At 43.2% G+C, this 20,259-nt stretch overlaps 2 protein-coding genes and 1 pseudogene across 3 annotated transcripts; all 3 read left to right on the top strand.

Annotated features, from left to right (window-relative positions):
* The first annotated feature begins 3,199 nt into the window (after nt 1-3,199).
* On the top strand, nt 3,200-4,216 carry LOC123424895 (annotated as a pseudogene).
* Nucleotides 4,217-6,503: 2,287 nt separating this feature from the next.
* LOC123424390 (ATP sulfurylase 2-like) lies at nt 6,504-11,579 on the top strand. The gene is made up of 5 exons (XM_045107992.1): nt 6,504-7,152; nt 9,001-9,406; nt 9,484-9,744; nt 10,741-10,827; nt 10,930-11,579. Exons 1-5 carry the CDS (start codon nt 6,596-6,598, stop codon nt 11,062-11,064), a joined length of 1,446 nt encoding a protein of 481 aa, XP_044963927.1. The 5' UTR covers nt 6,504-6,595; the 3' UTR covers nt 11,065-11,579.
* Nucleotides 11,580-12,345: 766 nt separating this feature from the next.
* On the top strand, nt 12,346-17,765 carry LOC123424391 (asparagine-rich protein). 2 transcript variants are annotated; one of them, XM_045107994.1, is made up of 7 exons: nt 12,346-12,692; nt 13,631-13,995; nt 14,578-14,656; nt 15,471-15,562; nt 15,650-15,792; nt 16,459-16,536; nt 17,335-17,765. In XM_045107994.1, exons 1-7 carry the CDS (start codon nt 12,488-12,490, stop codon nt 17,378-17,380), a joined length of 1,008 nt encoding a protein of 335 aa, XP_044963929.1. In that variant the 5' UTR covers nt 12,346-12,487; the 3' UTR covers nt 17,381-17,765. The 2 variants fall into 2 exon arrangements, with proteins under 2 accessions (XP_044963929.1, XP_044963930.1); XM_045107995.1 differs by having other exon boundaries at nt 12,609-12,692; nt 13,659-13,995.
* The last annotated feature ends 2,494 nt before the right edge of the window (nt 17,766-20,259 follow it).

Raw genomic sequence — 20,259 nt, forward strand, 5'->3', positions numbered from 1 at the left:
TCACCCAGGGCTGATCAAAGAAGCAACCTAATAAAGTAGCATGAAATTCTCAGTTGATCAGTTGATTGTAGACAGGGCCTGATAGATCGATCGAGTCTGGGTGGGAGTGTGGGAGATTAACCTGACTGCCGTAGTACCTGACTAACCTGACTGCTGAGCCGCCGAGCCGCAGACGCACGTGCGGCGCGCGGCGGCGAGCCGGCGACAAGCCGGCCAACTGGCCGAGGCGCCGTATGACCAAGGCGGACTGACGTGCGTCGAGGCAGGGATTCTGACGGACTGACGAACAGGTTTCTCACGTGAATTTTTTGGCTGGGCCTAGCATGTGATGATATACATACTATATTATGGGCCCCCCTCCTCTATGGGCCCTAGGCCGTCGCCCCGCCGGCCATACGCCAGGGCCGGCCCTGCTTCTTCATTACCTCAAGCCTAGCAATTATATCCTCATCTGCTAGTAAATCTGTGTCACTGTGAGTGTCAGTGAAATCTTGAGCCATTAGCTCTAGAAGTTTCCTTTTAGTTGTCTTGTATTTCTCTCCTTTTTCCCTATTTTTCCTGAACTTGTCAATCTCTTCATTCCTCTTATGCTCCATCAGTTGCTCAATTTGTTGTTGATCTTGGTCTTGCTCCATGAAGTACTCATGCCTCTGTTCACCAATGTTGACTTTCAAACGTATGCTCCAAAAACTCCCAGCTCCAAAAAAAACAATGCTCTAAAATGGTACTTTCAAACGTATATTTAGCTCTGGTTTTGACTTTTTTGCCATGATTTGCACAGATGTAATTCCATGATGAAACTTGGCAAACACTCTACACATTCTTTAATGTTTTCCAATAAGAAGTTAGAGCTTTTAATTTAATTGTTCATACTAGGAGCATTTGAGCTCGAATTGAAAAAGGTACTTTCGCTTTGTGCCGCATCATCTATAACCAATCTAAAATCCCACTCATGCAATTGTTGCTAGTTATATGAACTATCATGCCATTAATGCTTGGCCCCACTTTCTCTTACAAAGTGTGATGAATTCTCTGCTACACTCGATACAATATAAATTTGCTACCCGTCCCTTTTCTTGCCCCCCTTCTCCCCCATCAACCTCGTCACAAATTTATGTGGCAACTCACCTGTTTATGTCATCCTACTATACTTGCTCTTAGCTCTTAGGAACTTCGTTTTTTCTAATGTTGCCCCTTGCTCCTCAGCTCTTATACCTGGCAGATCCATAAAGTGTAATTTAGTCCGGTGAAAAATGCAACTTGCATTTTTAGCTGATATGAACAAAATGAAAACACCACTTCAAGTTGGATGCAGATGGATCATTTTCCTTTTTTGAAGGAGCTATGAATGATCTTTTTGCAAATTATAAAGGACTTGGAGTATCTATTTCCATATTCTTCTCGTGTATTTGCGTCTTAGTTTAGGGATGTGCAAATCATACATATGCTATTCTCTTATCTTCCAGTTGTGTCAACCTCAATCGTGGCTCTTTATCTTTCCTTTTTTTTACGAAAAGAAGATCATCGCTAGCTTTAATATTTCAAATAACTCTTACATCATCGGCTAAAAACAAACGATTAAATCAGGGGTGCCTCCAACCAAACACATGGTGGATTACTCTGTGTTGTTTGTCAAAATCAGTATGATGTTTTAACAACACTAATAAGAAATGAATCGAAATTAGATAGAGACTCCCATTGTAGGCGTGGTTTTAATTATGCCCCGATGAATTATAACATTACCATGTTTTTCCTTTGTGGTTCATGTTTTCGCATTCGTGTACTTCCAGCAGGAATAGAACCCGCAAATTTACTAGCTATAAGTTGGGTGCCTTGACCATTCAAACATGGATGTTAAACAAGGGTCATCACACATCCAAAATAACCAATTTCATATAGAAAGACACATCATAAAAAATGAATCCGAAAATATCCTGAGAGGGCAACGATTCAGAGACGACTCTGAAAACACCTCCCTAGATCATTGAACTGAAATACGGATTGAGAGGGATCAAGAATCCTAATTCTATTTGTACAAGTAGTGAGTTTGGTGCGTTCATGTACACATATCAATCACCATATGTGTAGAAAAGATAAACAAATAAATTTGTTCAAGAAGAAGAAGGCCACCTTCCTCGTGAAATTAAAGATCTGCAAATCTTCCGTTGATTCAAACATTCCATTATTCTTTTATGGTGACATTATGGTTTCATGTTTTGCTCATCGTATTGAGACTGACACGCACGTCCCGAATTGATGGACGCGTGCTTCCGTTTCAAGTGTGACCCTACCCATCATAGCAGTACAATCAACATTTTGTGCATTTCCGACCGACCGACCAACCAAATGTCACACTCAAACGACGTTTTTGTAAATCATGACCGAATGACAGATAAGATTGATTTCGATCACAAACCAATCACCCGAGGTATCTATACTACTAATAAAAGATCAAACGTAAACTTCACTAGGTATACACACCTATTACCCCACAAAAACAAATACCAATCACCACCACACAATTAGACAACAAATAAAAATCTAACGGCCTTCCACCATCCACGCAGCACCACCGTGTGCATTTACCAATTAAAGTAAGGCTGACCGTGCTCCACCTCCTCCTCAAAGGAAAATGAATGCATGGTCAATTAGGAAACTGTAATCACGAGTGCCTATCTAATCCCACAGAATCAGCCTCCTCCTCCCCCTCCCCGTCCGCCTCCTCCTCCTCCCCCTCCCCTGGCCTGCAGCGTCCCCGCCGCCGCCGGCCCACCGCCCCACCCCGCTGTTCCAACGTTGCCCATCATCCCCGCCGCCGCCAGCCCCTGCGCCCGCCCCCGCGCATCCATCCCCGCCGCCGCCGGCCCCTGCGCCCGCCCCGCGCATCCATCCCCGCCGCCGCCGGCCCCTGCGCCCCCCCTCGTGCATCCATCCCCGCCGCCGCCGGCCCCTGCGCCGGCCCCGCGCATCCATCCCCGCCGTCGTCGGCGGATTGGCAAGCGGGGTGAACTGAGTCCGGCTCTAGGTGAAAGTAGGCGAGGCGGAGGTGCAGGGCCTAGCCGACCGGGGCCGAAGGAGGCGAGACGGAGGTGCGGGGAGCCGTCCAAGGAATAAGCAGGCGACGCAAGGCGGAGGTGCAACGAGCCGGCAGGCAGCTTGGACGCGCCCGACAGAGCCATGCCAACTGGGAGCTTGGGCAATGCAGGTGCTGCTCCGGCTCGACGCGCCGGAGATATGCCGCCTCGCGCGGCTCAACCACGCGTTCCGCGGCGCTGCGGGGGGCAGACTTCGTGTGGGAGGCCAAGCTGTCGGAGAACTACCGCCACCTCATCGGTACGTAGAGGGCGGGGGCGAGGAGGGCAGGCGCCGTCGCCACCGGGCCGGCACCAAGGAGATCTACGCGAGGCTCTCCAGGCCTGTCTCTTTCGACGACGGCATCAAGGTCAGATATTCTTCTACATAAATATAGGTCCCTTTCCATGTGCTTGTCTATGAATTTTTTTGGCAACGCAAACAAGACCCCTCATGAGCTTGTCTATATGATTTTGGCCAATTAGTTTTGTGCTTGAATCATTGTTATTTACCGAGTCTGATGTCTTAATCCACATATCTGTTTATCCTAGCCAAATATTGACATATGAGTCGTTTCAAAGTTAATTAGTGCAACAATACGTCACAAATTGGAGCCTGAATGCCTGATTTAATTATTCTCTGAAATTTGAAACAATTTCAGCACCGAAAACTATCTTGGTTCCCTTTTTATCTTCAGGGGCTAGGACTATTTTTAGTGCTAAATGGCTTATATTTTGTGTGCTTTGTAATTGCAGGAATTTTGGCTAGAGAAGAGCAAAGGTAGGGTTTGTATGGCGCTATCCTCCAAAGCTCTGGTCATAACTGCCATGGATGACAGGAGATATTGGATGCACATGCCGACCACAGAATCAATCTCAAGCTCAGTCTTTTCAAGCTTCCTGGCTATGTTTTCTTTCAGTAGCAACAACTTACTACTATTGGTTAGTCTTCTCGAATCCCCAGAACAAGAATCTTCATGTTGAAGTGGTTCAGTAAGGACACTGGCAAGGGAGCCAATGCGATCACCGTCAAGTTGACCTAACTTAATGGGGATTTCATCGTTGTAAGCCTGGACCTCTGCCCCAGGGATATCTTTATTGGACATTGTGACTGTATTTCCCGTCAGTTCACAGGATTTATCTTCAGGCACTGCAGTTAAACGTGAAGGTAGCAGTCAGTTTTCAAGACATTTGATGTGCAGGGTCTTTCCTGGCTCACTTCCATTAATAAACATGAAAAAAGTATCCTGACGGTAGCATGACAAAATGAAGATGTCGAGGACCAGCAGGATTAATGTCTATTAGGGGATGGAACGGACACTATTTACATCCACATCCCCGATTGATTCATGGAATGGCGCCATGCTTCCTATCCTTACTGAGAAAGTTGTCCTGAGTTCTGCTTACCAAACTTGCACTGATGAGATCCAATCTTATGTGATGTTCTTTATTTTAAATTCACCGATTTCAATTTTAATGGACTAAATCTACTTGTGTCAATAATAGTCCATTTAAACATTAAAAAAATGTATTCCAAGGGTCCATGATATGTTCCAGCCTTAATCTATTCTTACAAGTTACAATCTAGAAGGTCCTTAGTCCGGTGATCTGTATATGAATATGTTAAATTATTTATGTAATTTCACTGATAGGCAAGCCTTGTTCTTGGATCAATGGACAAAAAGGCACACTTAAGGGCATCATTTGAAATTGTTGCATAATTGTTAAGATTCAACAAGTTTCGGCTTGACCCCACATTAATCTCAGGTTCTATATTTCCTTTGATAGGTTTAGTATCCTCCTTTGAAGATATTGGCAGAGATGATGGCATGGAATTTGTGCGGTATGTGAAGTTGCCAAGCTCTTCCGGTTGCTTGGGTTTAATTTGGTTCCCCCTGTTTTCTACCAAGTAAGGTGACGACCTCTCCCCCCCTATGTTCAAGTTATTCATTAGAGAATAAACCTGGGAGCAGAATCATATGTGTAAGTATTTCATATTTCATTAGGGAAATATACTGCTTGTACTCTGGCATGTTTGTAGGCACGTATCTAAAGACTTGACCCTTTTGATAGATGTAATGAGAGGAAATCACCCTGATGTATATATATTTCCAGAGCCGGGTGTCACTGCCATATCGCCGACCCGCACCTGACGTTGCAAAGGTGAGTGCGTAATGTCAAACAAACTTTCAGATCACATGCCCTCTTTGTTGTATTCACTGCAGCTTACATGTATGGATTCCCGCTGCCAGTTCGGTTCCTCATCTTTGTTGCCAGCTTATTAGCCATTTCTTCAATATCAGGTACGAGCTTTAAGGCGTGATAATTAACTCTGCATCTTAGTCGGTTAATCTCCGTCGGAACATTGTCATACCTGAAGTTGAAGGTTTGCACTGTATATATTTCTGCTGCTTCATGCACATTAGAGATTTTGTAGTGGAATTTGAGAATAACAGAATCAGAGATGATAATTTTGTGGTTAGTGAAACTCGGTGTATGTTTTCATCTGTTATGATATGATGGTGATTGATCATTGTATGTACTGAGCCTTTCTCACTACAGGTTCAAGTCCGTCGTTCGGATGGTACAACTATCCATGCGTTCTTGGGGTTATGGGATGAAAAAATGGAAATTGCTATTGTCACGGCATTCAATAGACGATATGTCTACCCTGTGGATACATGTGACACTCTAGATCTGACCTAGACACAGATAAGTTTAATCTATTTGCTGATAGCCGTGACTTCACGACACTTTGATGAGCATAAAACACAATGATCCTCATTTCAAAGAACACTCGTAACAATCTTAAGATTATGTTACATGTTAACAAAAAAGTTGCTGCTGAACATTCCGAGGAACTATGATTTATGTGTACAAGCAAGAAGCAACATGCATGTCACTGAATTTTCTCTGTTTTCCCCTTGTATGATAGAGTGCTCACTAGCCAAAGGTGTGGAAATAAATTATGTACTACCAGCTTAGTAATTTGTATTTTCTCTCAACATGTAACTTATGTGGCTATGTGTTGCTCAAAACTAAGTATTCTACTATCTCATGATAATCTTTCGTGTGCTGCAAACCTTTTTTCTAAGATTACACGTATCTCATGTTAATCTTTCGTGTGTTGTAAACCTTTTTTTTAAGATTATACGTGCGTTGCACGTGCACGATTACTAGTGACAACTAGAAATGCAGGGTCGAATACTCAATTAACTCATTTCCAAAAGAACCAGGGTCAAAGATGCCAAATCCTCAATCACACCCCCTTGATCTTGGCAGGCCCTTGAATCCTGCCCCTTCTTTAATAATCCCATAAAAAACATTTCCAAACAATTTGGGGGTCAAACACAACATGGTGTGGTCAAAATCAAATCCAACCCATGTCATGCCCACACAATATAAATACTCCACATGGCCAATAGATAGATAGATAGACTAGACAAAAAGAAATCAACTTACCCGTGCGCGCTCGGAGGCCGCGCCCGCACCCGCACCGTCGGTCGAACACCTAGCGGGCAGCCATGGCCGTCCACCTCCTCACTCCCACCCACCTCCACCACCCCTCCTCCACCCCCATCCCGCGCCGCCGCGCCTCCGCCTCCGCCTCCGCCACAGCCTCACTCACGCACCCACTCCGTCTCCACCCCCACCCCCGCCTCCGCCTCGCCACCGCATCCCCGCCGCGCACCGGGCCCCGCCGCAGCATGTCGGCCATCCGCAGCTCCCTCATCGACCCGGACGGCGGCGCGCTGGTGAACCTCGTGGCCCCGCCCGAGCGCCGCGCGGCGCTGCGGGCCGAGGCCGAGGCGCTGCCGCGGGTGCGGCTCGCGCCCGTCGACGTGGAGTGGGCGCACGTGCTCGCCGAGGGCTGGGCGTCCCCGCTGCGCGGCTTCATGCGCGAGCACGAGTACCTCCAGTGCCTCCACTTTAACTCGCTCCGCCTCCCATCCGGCGGCTTCGCCAACATGTCGCTCCCCATCGTGCTCGCCGTCGACGACGCCGACAAGGACCGCATCGGCGCGGCGCCCGACGTCGCGCTCGCCGGGCCCGACGGCGAGCTCCTCGCCGTCCTCCGCAGGTCCGCTCCTGCCTCCTCCTCTCATCTCTGCCTCTCAGTTCCTTCTGCTGTTATTATTGTGTGGATTACGTTACGGTTGCCCATTTTCATGGTTCTTGGTTCGACCGAAAACATTTGCTGCAGCTTTCCTGTAAAAATAACAAAGAAAACATGGCAGAATTCCTTCATGTTTACCGATGGTGCACAAATTGACAATCCGATGATTCTTACGATGGGCGTGTACTTTGTGGCCTCGTAAACGCCAGTTTTGATGATTCGATATATTCCTATAATTAAGAGAATGTAGGATGATTCGATATATTCCTATAATTAAGAGAATGTAGGATGGAATGTCTGCTCAGCTAATTATCTTTTCACTTACGAAACTTTATCGCAAGTTCACAACCAGTGAATATGATCCCTCTGTTGTCTTTTTCGTCGCCCCAAAACTCTCCTGTCCTTCCATTGTGGGGGAATTTAGCATCTTATCATTGTGGGAAAAATTTAAAGAAGCATCTTAGCTTTGCTGTCTGTTCGTTTTAGTCCACATTTTAGCAGGTTTGGGGACCATAGCATCTTAGCAAAACCTCAGTGGATGAGAATGTTTGAACAAAAAGTTGTTGCTATCCTTGACGGTGCTGTCGCTTTCATGTCACTCTCATAGTGATTGCATAAGGATTGCCTTGTGATGTGTATTTGACCTCGTGGTTAATTAACAACTATATTTTAGTAGCCCCATGTTACCTATGCGATCAGTCATCAATTGCTACAGCATTTCTTTGTTCACTGTTTTGGATGTAACATGATGTGTCTGGCCAATTCTTCTTCTTTTTATAAAGTAGAAATGAAATAACTGTTGATTTTAAAGTTAAAGGTGTCTGTGCTTATTCATTATTAGGTGATTATGGGAGCATTTTTTTTTTGTGCGCTGAATACAAAAGTACAAATTGACACATGTGATGTTCTCCTTGTGACAATTTTTTTTTGCCCTTCTCTTGAGAACGAAAAAATCCCATCAGCACTGTTAAGTCAACCCATTGAACTGTAATCTGAACTATTTCTGTTCCAGACCATCTAAACATATCTGAATCCTAAGTAGTCATTTCTTTGCAGTACCTCTGAATTACCATTGTAGTTACATTTATCCCGTCGTGTAGTTCAAAAATCATACCAAAACAATAAAAAGTTCGAGTTCTGAATTTTGGACAAAAAACAGCCACTGGCCAGGGAGCTGGGCAGTGGGCACCGCTTCCTGGACCTTGTACAAATAGCTTCTATATGGTTTGATTGAATTAAGCTCAGCATAGCTTTACTTTAGGGTAAATATCGAGTGAAGTTAAGTCACTTCCTGCTTTGATCCTCCTGAAGTGATGTTATGCCCAAGACATTTCTGTCTCTGACATGCTAGCGATGAATATGCCTAAGCACACCATCATAACCTTTTTGATTAACTTCAACACATAAATATTTTGGGCTATCTAACCAAAAAACTTTATAATAAATCTGATTGTACAAAAACACATTTATGTGCATTTTCCTCACATCCATAAGAAGCTTTTTGTTTGGATTTACTTGTGGATCATGAAGTAGTAATCATGATGAGCTTTTTTTAGATTTAGTTTACAAATCCATGTTATTGTTACCCTCTGTTCTCCTTTATGATTCCACTTTAGAACAGTTCCCTTTTGAAGTTGCTTTAACTGGTATGGTAGTAGCCGCCAATCATATATATGATCATATACCATGATGAAACTTAACTAACGTTGTGACAGCACTTTCATGACTAGTGAAAATTGTTCGTTGTGGCATTGCTTTTGCGTCCGGTTCTAATGAGGTTATTTACTGATATTTACATTATCATTTTATCAGTGTTGAAATATACCCTCACAATAAAGAAGAAAGGATTGCAAGAACATGGGGGACAACTGCGCCTGGTTTACCTTATGTCGATGAGGCGATAGCACCAGCTGGGAACTGGCTGATTGGTGGTGATCTGGAGGTGTTGCAACCCATTAAATATAACGATGGCCTCGACCATTACAGGCTTTCACCCCAGCAACTTAGGGATGAATTCGACAAGCGTGGGGCTGATGCTGTATTTGCATTCCAATTGAGAAATCCAGTCCACAATGGGCACGCATTGTTAATGAATGACACTAGAAGACGTCTCTTGGAAATGGGTTTCAAGAACCCCATTCTATTGCTACACCCCTTGGGTGGTTTCACAAAAGCTGATGATGTCCCACTGCCTGTTAGAATGGAACAACACAGCAAGGTAATGATTTTGTTTACAAAGATTGTTGTCAGTTTGGGTAATGCAAAATGCAAACCTTAAGTCCTACTGCATGACAGGTCTTAGAAGATGGAGTCCTTGACCCTGAAACCACTATTGTGTCTATATTTCCCTCTCCAATGCATTATGCTGGCCCAACAGAAGTGCAGTGGCATGCAAAGGCACGCATTAATGCCGGTGCTAATTTCTACATAGTGGGTCGTGATCCAGCTGGGATGGGCCATCCAACAGAGAAGAGAGATCTGTACAACCCAGACCATGGGAAGAAGGTCCTAAGCATGGCTCCCGGTTTGGAGAAACTCAACATATTGCCCTTCAAGGTATTTGATGCACAGAGGCCTACTTCCAGATTTATTAAAGTCATCCTGATTTTATTTTGTTTGATCAAGTCCCGTGCTTAGTAGAACTAAAACTGAATACATGAGGTGCAGTTTTAGTGCTACTAGGCACGAGGATGGAGAGGTTAGCCTTGGTGGGCAGGTGGTACCGGAGAGAGACACGTTTCGATATTTGGGGTCCATGTTGCAGAAGGATGGCGATATCGATGAAGACGTGGGCCATCAAATCAAGGCTGGGTGGATGAAGTGGCGCCAAGCTTCTGGCGTACTCTGTGACAAGAGAGTGCCACAAAAGCTAAAAGGCAGGTTTTATAGGACAGCTATCCAACCTGCGATGTTGTATGGCGCGGAGTGTTGGCCAACCAAGAGACGACATATCCAACAGTTAGGTGTAGCAGAGATGCACATGTTGAGATGGATATGTGGCCACACAAGGAAGGATCGGGTACGGAATGACGATATACGAGAGAGACTTGGGGTAGTACCGATTGAAGAGAAGCTGGTCCAGCATCGTCTCAGATGGTTTGGACATATTCAACGGAGGCCACCGGAAGCGCCGGTGCATAGCGGACGGATAAAGCGTGCTGAGAATGTTAAGAGGGGTCGTGGTAGACCAAACTTGACATGGGAGGAGTCCGTTAAGAGAGACCTGAAGGTTTGGAATATCGACAAAGACTTAGCCATGGACAGGGGTGCGTGGAAGTTAGCTATCCACGTTCCAGAGCCATGACTTGGCTTCGAGATCTTATGGGTTTCAACTCTAGCCTACCCCAACTTGTTTGGGACTGAAAGGCTTGGTTGTTGTTGTTGTTGTTGATCAAGTCCCGTGCTTATAATTCATTAAACTTTTCCAACTTTTAACTGTAATGCCCGGCCTGAAGGCCTATCTTCAGCGTTTTATCAGCTCTTGGGTGTATTAGTCATTTGTGCCTCTTGCTACTTTCTGTTAGATTCTTACATAAATTTGATTTGCTACAGGTAGCAGCATACGATACGGTGGCAAAGAAGATGGCTTTCTTCGAACCTTCACGCAGTCAAGATTTTCTGTTCATCTCAGGAACCAAGGTACGCGCTTCTATCAAATTTATTGTCAAGGAACCAATGCTTTATGCTTTCAAACTGAAGGTAATTATCTGCTGCTAACAATTTGACCTGCAAATCAATCAGATGCGCACTTTCGCCAAAACTGGAGAGAACCCTCCTGATGGTTTCATGTGCCCTGGTGGGTGGAAGGTTCTTGTTGACTACTACAATAGCTTGCAAACCGAAGGTGCTACCGCCCCCGCCGCCGCTACTGTATGAGACAATCTGATACATGGCTTTGCGATCATTTGTTCACCAGTCAGAAATGGTGAACGCAGGGGATTTTTAAACCGTTCCTTTTTTTCCGCCCTTTCTTTTCAGTTTTTTTTTGTAGGTTGTTAGTTTGTCGATGCCATCAGATCCTCCATTGTTCAAATTTTTTCTTTCAAAATAGAAAGAGAGATTTTGAAGCTTGGCACCGGAACTCAAAACTGTTGACAGGTTGAGCTGTAACCGTGTGAATTTTATCATTATCGTGTGACGACTCTGACAGTCGAACTAGCCAATAAAGAAGTTCATTGCAATTGTGGGAGCTCATCCAAGATCAGACTACAATTAATCTCCATATTATGACACACCGGAGTGGCAGAGTTGGCATGGCGATGGATTAGATGATGATAATCCAACTTATCAAATTAGTTTTTGTACTATATTCGACGAAGCCTCAAGATCCAGTATGTAAAAAAAAACTCCTGATTATCAAAGAACCTGCGAATATGTTGAGTTTTTAGTAAGTGATGGCATCGGACTATTACCGGAAAGTGTGTTGGAGTGTAACCAAGGACATGTTTGGTCGGCATCCACACTTTGTCACACTTTACTACCACATAGCATATGCCACACTTTCGTGCTCACATACACCGTTTATCATAGACTCCGTTGCTAACCAACTTTTGCCGTAAGTGTGGCGACCAATTTGAACACCATAAAACTTGTGTTTTTTTTTGGTTGAGAGAGAGAAGGCCACCACAAAACTTGTAGCATAAAAAGTGTGGCAAAGTGAGTAGGGCAACCAAACATGTCCTCCAGTGGTGGCTGCAAGTTGTGCGGCCAAAAAAAGGTTGCAGAATATTATCTTGATATTTACTTTAAAGGATCTCCATGCGGATATGGAGGTTAAAATGGATCATCAACCACAACCGGTCCGGGAGACAAAACGACACGAAGATATATAATTATAAATTCTTCTTGTAAAAATAGTGGAGGGGCTAACCTCTAGTTTAAAACACTAATTAGGTCTAAAATACAGCATGTTTTTTGTATGGATGCAAAAATCAAGGGGAGGCGTCAAAATAAACTACTCCTTCCGTCCGAAATTACTCGTCGTCGTTAAAATAAAAAAGAATGAATGTATCTAAAACTAAAATACGTCTGGATCAAGTAATTCCATTACAGAGGGACTAATAAATAAAATAAAATACTGATTTGGTTAAAAGAAAAATAAATAAATTTTGAACCCTACAGAGTAGAGAGTACACAGTGGCGTGGCGAGGCCGGAGCGGAGAGGGACAGAGAGAAAAGAAGAGAATATACCCCTCTCCCACCTCCCCGGATCCCTTCCGTTCCGTGCCACCCCCAAATCTCCTCCCCACTCCCAAATCCCAAATCAAATCCGCCACCGCCGCCGGGAGCCTGGGGAGCGATGGCCGGCGCGGGGTCCTCGTCGGGCGGGTCGGGCGGCGGCGGCGGGGGGAGGGAGGGCGACTGGTACTGCGGCGGGTGCGGCAACCGCAACTACGCCTTCCGCTCCCTCTGCAACCGCTGCAAGCAGTCGCGCCTCCTCGTCGACCCCAACACCCCGCGCGACTCCAAGTGGCTCCCACGCGCCGGCGACTGGATCTGCAACGGTACGCCTCACCCCCCCTGTAGCTATAGCTAGCTAGGTACAAGCACATCCTCTCTTCTTCCTTCCTTCCTTCGTCGCTGTTCCAATGGTCTTAGGCGAACAAAAAAAATAAAATCACCGCCGTACCTGTAACGGTAGGTTGCGCCTAGTGATCTGACCGGTGTCCCTAGCTTTCCTTCTTCCCCTTCTAGGCTTATTATGCAGAGCTGAGAATCAAGTGCAAAGGGAAACCAGCCAGGCTGGTGGAGCTCGCCTGGGGGCGACGGTGTAGGCTCGAGATGTATTGTATCATGTCATAGGGTGTGGTACGAGATGTATTGTATCATGTCATAGGGTGCGGTACGAGATGGGCGCCAATGCCTCTCGGGGGTGCCTGCTTAATTTAAGCATGTGGCGATCTCCCTCGGTTGGAGGTTTAATGGATGTAGCATTTGTGTATGTTCCACTTTGAATTATCTTGTTTAGGCGGGTTTGTCCTTGTTACAACCTATGATCACAGTAACTGCTGCATTACTAACAAGGCTTTAGCGTAGCGTATTTACATGTAATGGTTTGGAGGACCTGGGTAAGAGGTTCGTACTGAAGGGCGAATGCATTTTTATCGGTGCTGTTTTGCTTCTTGTGGCTCGGGTACAGAGCACATCATTTGTCATGGGGCGAGCCTGGAACGTCTGTAGGGAGTAATTGCTTACCTTTCGTGTTTTATATAACTTGTGATTACTGATTCTGTTCATTTTACTCGTTGAATGTGTATGTTTGTAGATGATATTAGACAAGTACCATCAGTTTTACTGAGTAAATGACTAGTGTGTGTGTGCTTATTTCTTTTTTTGGGTGTTGTGCGGGATGGCTGGTTGGTGGTGTGCGTGTACTTCGGATGTGCGTTGTCGTGCTGCCTGGTGTGGTGGTGGTCGGTTTATGCGGCAAATGGATGAATAGGTTGCAGTAACAATAATTATGCATCCAGAAAGAACTGCAAGAAGTGCAACCTGCCCAAGGAGGAAGCAGCCATGCCACAATTATCAATGGGAGGAATGATGCCAGCGTATGCAGATTATATGGCCAGGGTACAGGAGATTGCCAATGCTGGCTATAAGATGAACTTTGGCAATCCAGCTATGCAGCAGCAGCTACTTGCAAACGCAAACTGGCCTTATGGGGTGGCTGCTAGATATGGTATGCAATCGTCTCTTTGGCAGTTCGCCGGCAACAGCACTAATCAGTTTCAAGGTGTTCCAAAGGACTGGCGTAGTGGTGACTGGCTCTGCAGCTGTGGATTCCATAACTACTCATCTCGTGCTCAGGTGATCACCTGTTAAATATTACTTGAATGTCATATCTTAATTCTCAATCATAATGGTTGTTGGTAAATGTTGTCCTGCCTTCTGAACTGTAATAAGAATATGCTTTATGTATTATGCTGATTGTGGCTAACTCTAGTTTAGCCCTGATACTGCCACTTCTCAGGTCATCATTAGAGCCTTTAATATGTCCGATCTTGTTGCTTTTCTTATCATCTAAGTTCCTTCACTGACTTCTGCATTTATTCTTAAAATTGTTCTTTGTTTACTTGCATATTACACAGATAACTTTCCTCCCCTGTTGTTCGCTGCCTATTTAGGCTCGTTTGGCATTGCAGTGGGTTATGATAATCTAGCTTTTCGAACTCGCTTTTGCGTATTTCACTGTTTGATTAACCACCTTTTTTCTGCTTTGTGGCCAGTTTTTCTGCAGTAGATTACAAAATTAGTTAAGCAACAACATAGTACAGCAACCTCAAACTGAACTTAGACATGAACTCTAGTTTAGGTTTCTCTGCAGTATGCCTTTTCATAGTGAGTGTACAATGTGATTGACCGTATTCCTTGCTATTCTATCTTTTCCAGTGTAAAGAGTGTAATGCACCTGTCCCATCAGGCATGGCCTCTACAACCATGAAATCCACAGGAGCAGATAGTTCTTCAAGTAAGACATCTCTGTTCTAATTTCCTAATTTTTTTTGAACTTGTACTCTTAACTGATGAAAAAAATTTACTCCTCCCGAATTCCAGTGAGCAGGGAACTATCTTATATACTTGCCTTTTCAAAAGTTTGTGTTATTCTTTGCCACCAGAAATAGGTTAATTAGTCTAGTAGTACATGCACATTCAAAAGTACTATTTTTCACATGTGATACATCTATGATCTGCTGATTAACGGGTGACTGTAGGCAGATGTTTCTTTCTACAATTTCTCTGCGTTCAACATAAGTTGGTAATACTCTCGAAAAAGAAGTTGATAATAGCCATATTCTGTTTTTTTGTTATTATTTTCTGGATTTGTTGGCTTGGCTGCCAGAGTGATTTATCTAACTTGGTTTTTGTTATCATTTCCTGGATTTGTTGGCTTGGCTGCTATAGTGATTTATCTAACTTAGTTTTTGTTATTATTTTCTGGATTTGTTGGCTTGGCTGCCATAGTGATTTATCTAACTTAGTTCTATCGTTATTTGCTTAACCCCATTCTGTATTCTTTCTTGTGCTTCATGTAGTATCACAGTGGCTCTGTTGTTACATTTTGTGATTGACAACATGAAGTCCAATAGTTATCCTGAAATCTCTTCTTTTATTGCAGCATTAATGATTTATGTAACTTAGTTTATCATTTATTTGTACTCAACTACATTACACATTCTTTCTTGTGCTTCATGCAGTCTCACAGTGATAACTCTCTTATTACATTTCGTAACTGGGATCAACATGTAATCTAATAGTTATACTGAAATTTTTTCTTGTTTCAGCATTAGGTAATAAGCGGTTGGCATCAGAGGAGCTTGCTAATGACTGGGATAATAAAAGGCTGAACCCAGGAAATGCTAATTATCCACTTTCAGTATGTACTTGTGGGCCTTTTTTTATTTGTCATTGCTTGTTTGCCTAATTATCATATGGCATTGATTAATTTCCAATCTGATTGAAGACAGCAGGCTCAGATAATTTATTTATGGGTCAAGGAGCTGGAAACAATAATGGCCAGACAACTTATTCTGCATATGACAATGGAAACTCAATGGCATTACCCTCTGGACAAGTTCCAGGGATGTCTGGTGTAGTTGGGAAAGGGTAATACTTCTCATAAATCATAGATGCTCATATTACACATGTAGTAGGTTACCATACTTGTCTTAGAATGAATGCTATCTTAATTGGTACAATAACCTACAGTGTAATGGCAAATGGAGGGCAGTTCAAATATGAGCCCCTATAATTAAACATAGCTAATTTGAATTTGGAATAGGGTTGCATGTTTGAAGATAGTCACACTTTTTTTATGAGAACTGGAGAGAAAATATTGTGAATCCGTGGCTGTTAAATATAAAATTATAGGTGGCAGGTGAAAGGAAATTATACATACATATATGTGGTTCAGAAATTTTGAGAAATGGCGGTTGTTAAAAAGATAGGCTGTGTTCAAAAAAAATTTTTGGGAGTGGTTAAAAAAATTAAGTCAGTTTACTTTTCTCTCTCCGTATTTTCTTGCTATTTGCATGTCACTTTTATGTTGGTAGTACAATAAAAGTGAAATGGGTACCGGATACTCTCTAGTTGTTTTGGACCAACTGTTTAGTTGAACTATATGCAGTCCCACATCACAATCTTGGTTGACTATTCATTCACAAATGGATACATGCTGAAAAGTGTTGCTCCTTTTGCAAGTAGTATTTATTATTAATCTTGTACTGGACATGAATAAGCTAGCTGAGTACATATGTTTTTGCACTTTATCAGAGCAAAATGGCGTGAAGGAGACTGGTTGTGCAACAACTGCAGCAATCATAATTACGCATCTCGTGCATTTTGTAACAGGTACTATGTTTATCCTCTTTTTTGTTCAACTTTGTGGCTCAGGTCCTCGCCTCTTTGCTTCAATGGACATCAAATTGCTGAATTTTCTTGTGGGGTAGCCCTTAGATTCATTTCTTCCTCTTGATATAATGCATTTGCTAAGTGGTGGGGTAGATAGGGGTTGTGTAGGTCCTACTGTTTGAGTTTATCCTGGACTCAAGATGGAGGGTGGTGCCTTGCTGGCAGCCGCACCTCAAGAGAAGGGGAAGCAAAGATAGATCGGTTAATTCGTTGCTTAATTTGATAGTGGATATATGGTCACTAATATAATCCTAATAATTCCTAATTTGAGGTAGAGCTATTTTTTACAAAACCGCTGTAATGGCTAAAATATCACAAAACTATACATTGGACTTCTCATTTCTCGTAACCACATATAGAAAGTCATATCTTGTATTAAAAAAACCACTTGGCCGCATCAGCAATGTGCGCTCCTCCTGTCATTGTCTATCTTGCTGCATGGATCGTTCGAACAACATAGCCGCACATCCTCCATGTCAGCAGCATAGGTGTCATTTGGTCAAGTTAGACCCAATAATCTTAGCCATATCAAGTCTGATTAACATCTAACTCAACCGAAATCTGTGCCATGTGTAGAAAGAAATTTGCTAGGACTCCGATTAAATATAGATTTATGTTTTCCATGTAATGATGGTTCAGCATCAATCCCGTTTTTATCATTTTAACCATTCTCAATGCCTACTTTCTCTGTTTCACGGAAGCTGGTTTTGACCGGAGAATAAATCTCCTGTGTTTCAGATGCAAAACTCCGAAAGAGTCTTCGGTTCATCCGGGTGCGCTATAATAATAGCTTTGCTTGTACTTTTGCGACTCAAGTTATTCAAGTGGTGTGGAGTCTCCTGGTTGTGCCCCAGCTGACCGTCTGCTGCCGCCACCAGGATTGTTGTTATGTTTGTGGTTTGGCCCTGCAGTGCTTACTTTGCTGTTAAAGATGTTTTGTCTCAGTCTAATATTGTTTGTGTGAGTTTGCTTTTGTTTACGCCGAACACTAGAATAAAATGTTTCCTGTATGTTGAAGTGTACCAATTTTTTTTTTTTGGTGTGTGTGTGTGGGAACAATTGATTGGTTTCTTTGCTACATTTGGCAGCTATGATGGAATGTAATGCTGGATCTATTTCAAGCAGCAATGCTGGATTTTATTGTATTCTGAATCGCTTCGCCCTGTGAAGATCTGTTATTCTGGCTCGCAGTTTTCTTTCCGTGATGTTAGTCAACAACAAACAACAACAACAACCAAGCCTTTCAGTCCCAAACAAGTTGGGGTAGGCTAGAGTTGAAACCCATAAGATCTTGAAACCAAGTCATGGCTCTGGAACGTGGATAGCTAACTTTCATGCACCCTTGTTCATGGCTAAGTCTTTATCGATATTTCAAACCTTCAGGTCTCTCTTAACGGACTCTTCCCATGTCAAGTTTGGTCTACCACGACCCCTCTTAACATTCTCAGCACGCTTTATCCGTCTGCTATGCACCGGCGCTTCCGATGGCCTCCGCTGAATATATTATGTCCAAACCATCTGAGACGATGCTGGACCAGCTTCTCTTCAATCGGTGCTACCCCAAGTCTCTCTCGTATATCGTCGTTCCGTGATATTAGTCATCTTAGAAAATTATATGAAGCATGTGACTGGCTTTTGAACCTGTTCTAAAACATATACGTCATCTGCTTAGTTACCCACCCTGTAGTGTTTATGAAGGCTAACATGCCATATCAAAGTAAAGATTCGAGCGTATGCAGGGAATCTCGTAGCTGGCTGATCTATTTTCCATGCTTGAATTTTGAGTGAAATTAAGGGGTATTCACAAGCAGTCTTGATATTACAAAAGAACTCATGTTGTCCGGTATGGTAGCAGGCTTTGAAAGGATATTGAAAATTGGTTTAAGAAATTATGGATGAAATTTCTGAACTGATTTAGATGTTTTTCCCTGGTGCCCAATGTATGCACGGTGCTTTCAGTAAGGAAGTTCATACCCTGCTTCAGAACTACTGATGAGAAAAATATCCAACATGATCACATTTCAGTTTTTAACGACATATATATTTACATCAGAATAAGTATCCAAGTTGCCATTTTTTCTGATCCCTTCCAAAAAAAAAAGCAGCTACTCCCTTCGTCTCATAATATAAAAACGATTATAACACTACATTAGTGTCAAAAGTACTCTTATTTTATAAGAGCCTAAGAGGTAGTTAGTTCATACATCGTTGAATTACACTTTTTATGGAAATGCATTTGAAGTGACGTGGGTTTTATGTTTTTTTAACATCAGTATCTATCTTTTTTTACACATGTGAGATTTAACATGCATTATGTTTTTACGTATGGCAAATAAAAACTTAGATGACCGTAGTAATGGATGGGCATTCAACTAAAGCCAAAACTAAGAAAAAACTAAAGAATTCTTTTTATATGGCAAGAAAATACTTATTGTGATTTCTTTCATGACATCATGGTTCTTCCTTGGATTGTGGGGTTTGCATCAATGGTTGCAAGCCGAGGTTGCATTCGTTGCCACCGACGGTGTGGCACTGCATTTTGTTCCTTATTACGGTGAGAAGGTGATCATAGTTCTTCTTGATTGACCGTGTTATGATAAATACAAAGAATCTCACCAGCAGAGATTTTAATTGTTTTATGTGTGTATCAAAGAATCAAGCAAATACAGTGAGAAGGTGATCATGGTTTAGTTCTTCTAAGATTTGAACCATGTTGAAGTTTGGCAACGTAGGCTGTAGGAGAAATATAGAGAATCATTTGAAGGATTGTAAATGGTTGAGATAGCAAAATATGCACATCTGACATTTGTTTTCTATGAAAGAATCTTGCATTGTTGGGATCCCCTACTTGGTGGAAGTTGTGGTGTCCACGTGAAGGGCAAGGAGCATGAGCATGTGAGAGAAATAGGGGAGTGCAGAGAGCAGCAGGTCTGGTGCTCTGTCTTGAAGTTGTGTCATAATAGCCAGCTAAAGGGACGATGATACATGTAATCAGTTGCATAAGAAAATACAAATATGCTGCATGAGTCATCAATTAAAGTGACAAGAACTTGTTTCATGTGATTTTATGTGGACAAAAGCTTTCATGTGGTCAATGCTGCGGAGTCAATGCTACGGCACCACCTGCCCACAAAAGCTTTCCTCCTCCTCGTGCCTAGTAGTACTCAAACCGCACCTCATGTACTCGGGTTTAGTTCTACTAAGTCTAAAACCTTTCGATTCCAAGGCTTATCTCCATAACTCTAACTTCCTCATGACCCCGTTCGACTATCATCGACTAGCACCACATCGTCCGCAAAGAGCATACACCACGGGATATCTCCTTATATATCCCTTGTGAACTCATCCATCACCAAGGCAAAAATATAAGGGCTCAAAGTTGACCCTTGATGTAGTCCTATTTTAATCGGGAAGTCATCAGTCACTAGTAGAAAATGACCCATTTGTCCCGGTTCTAGAGGCCCATTAGCCTCGGTTCCGGAACCGGGACTAAAGGGTCGGGAATAAAGCCCAAAACCTTTAGTCCCGGTTCCTTTACCAACCGGGACAGAAGGGCCTTCACGTCGCCTCTACAGGGAGCCCAGGCAGGAGAGCCTATAGTCCCGGTTGGTAATACCAACCGGGACCAGGAGGTGGTTTTTTTTTGAATGGGGGGGGGGGGGG

This window comes from Hordeum vulgare, chromosome 2H, assembly GCF_904849725.1.
Source record: "Hordeum vulgare subsp. vulgare chromosome 2H, MorexV3_pseudomolecules_assembly, whole genome shotgun sequence".
In the NCBI taxonomy this organism is placed as follows: domain Eukaryota; kingdom Viridiplantae; phylum Streptophyta; class Magnoliopsida; order Poales; family Poaceae; genus Hordeum; species Hordeum vulgare.

Excerpts from the sequence above, each read along its gene's own strand:
- LOC123424391 (XM_045107994.1), top strand. The coding sequence starts at position 12,488 with ATGGCCGGCGCGGGGTCCTCGTCGGGCGGGTCGGGCGGCGGCGGCGGG. Across the intron at positions 12,693-13,630 it reads CGGCGACTGGATCTGCAACG|GTTGCAGTAACAATAATTAT; the intron begins GTACGCCTCACC and ends ATGGATGAATAG. Across the intron at positions 15,563-15,649 it reads ATGCTAATTATCCACTTTCA|ACAGCAGGCTCAGATAATTT; the intron begins GTATGTACTTGT and ends ATCTGATTGAAG.
- LOC123424390 (XM_045107992.1), top strand. The coding sequence starts at position 6,596 with ATGGCCGTCCACCTCCTCACTCCCACCCACCTCCACCACCCCTCCTCC. Across the intron at positions 7,153-9,000 it reads CTCCTCGCCGTCCTCCGCAG|TGTTGAAATATACCCTCACA; the intron begins GTCCGCTCCTGC and ends TCATTTTATCAG. Across the intron at positions 9,407-9,483 it reads GAATGGAACAACACAGCAAG|GTCTTAGAAGATGGAGTCCT; the intron begins GTAATGATTTTG and ends ACTGCATGACAG.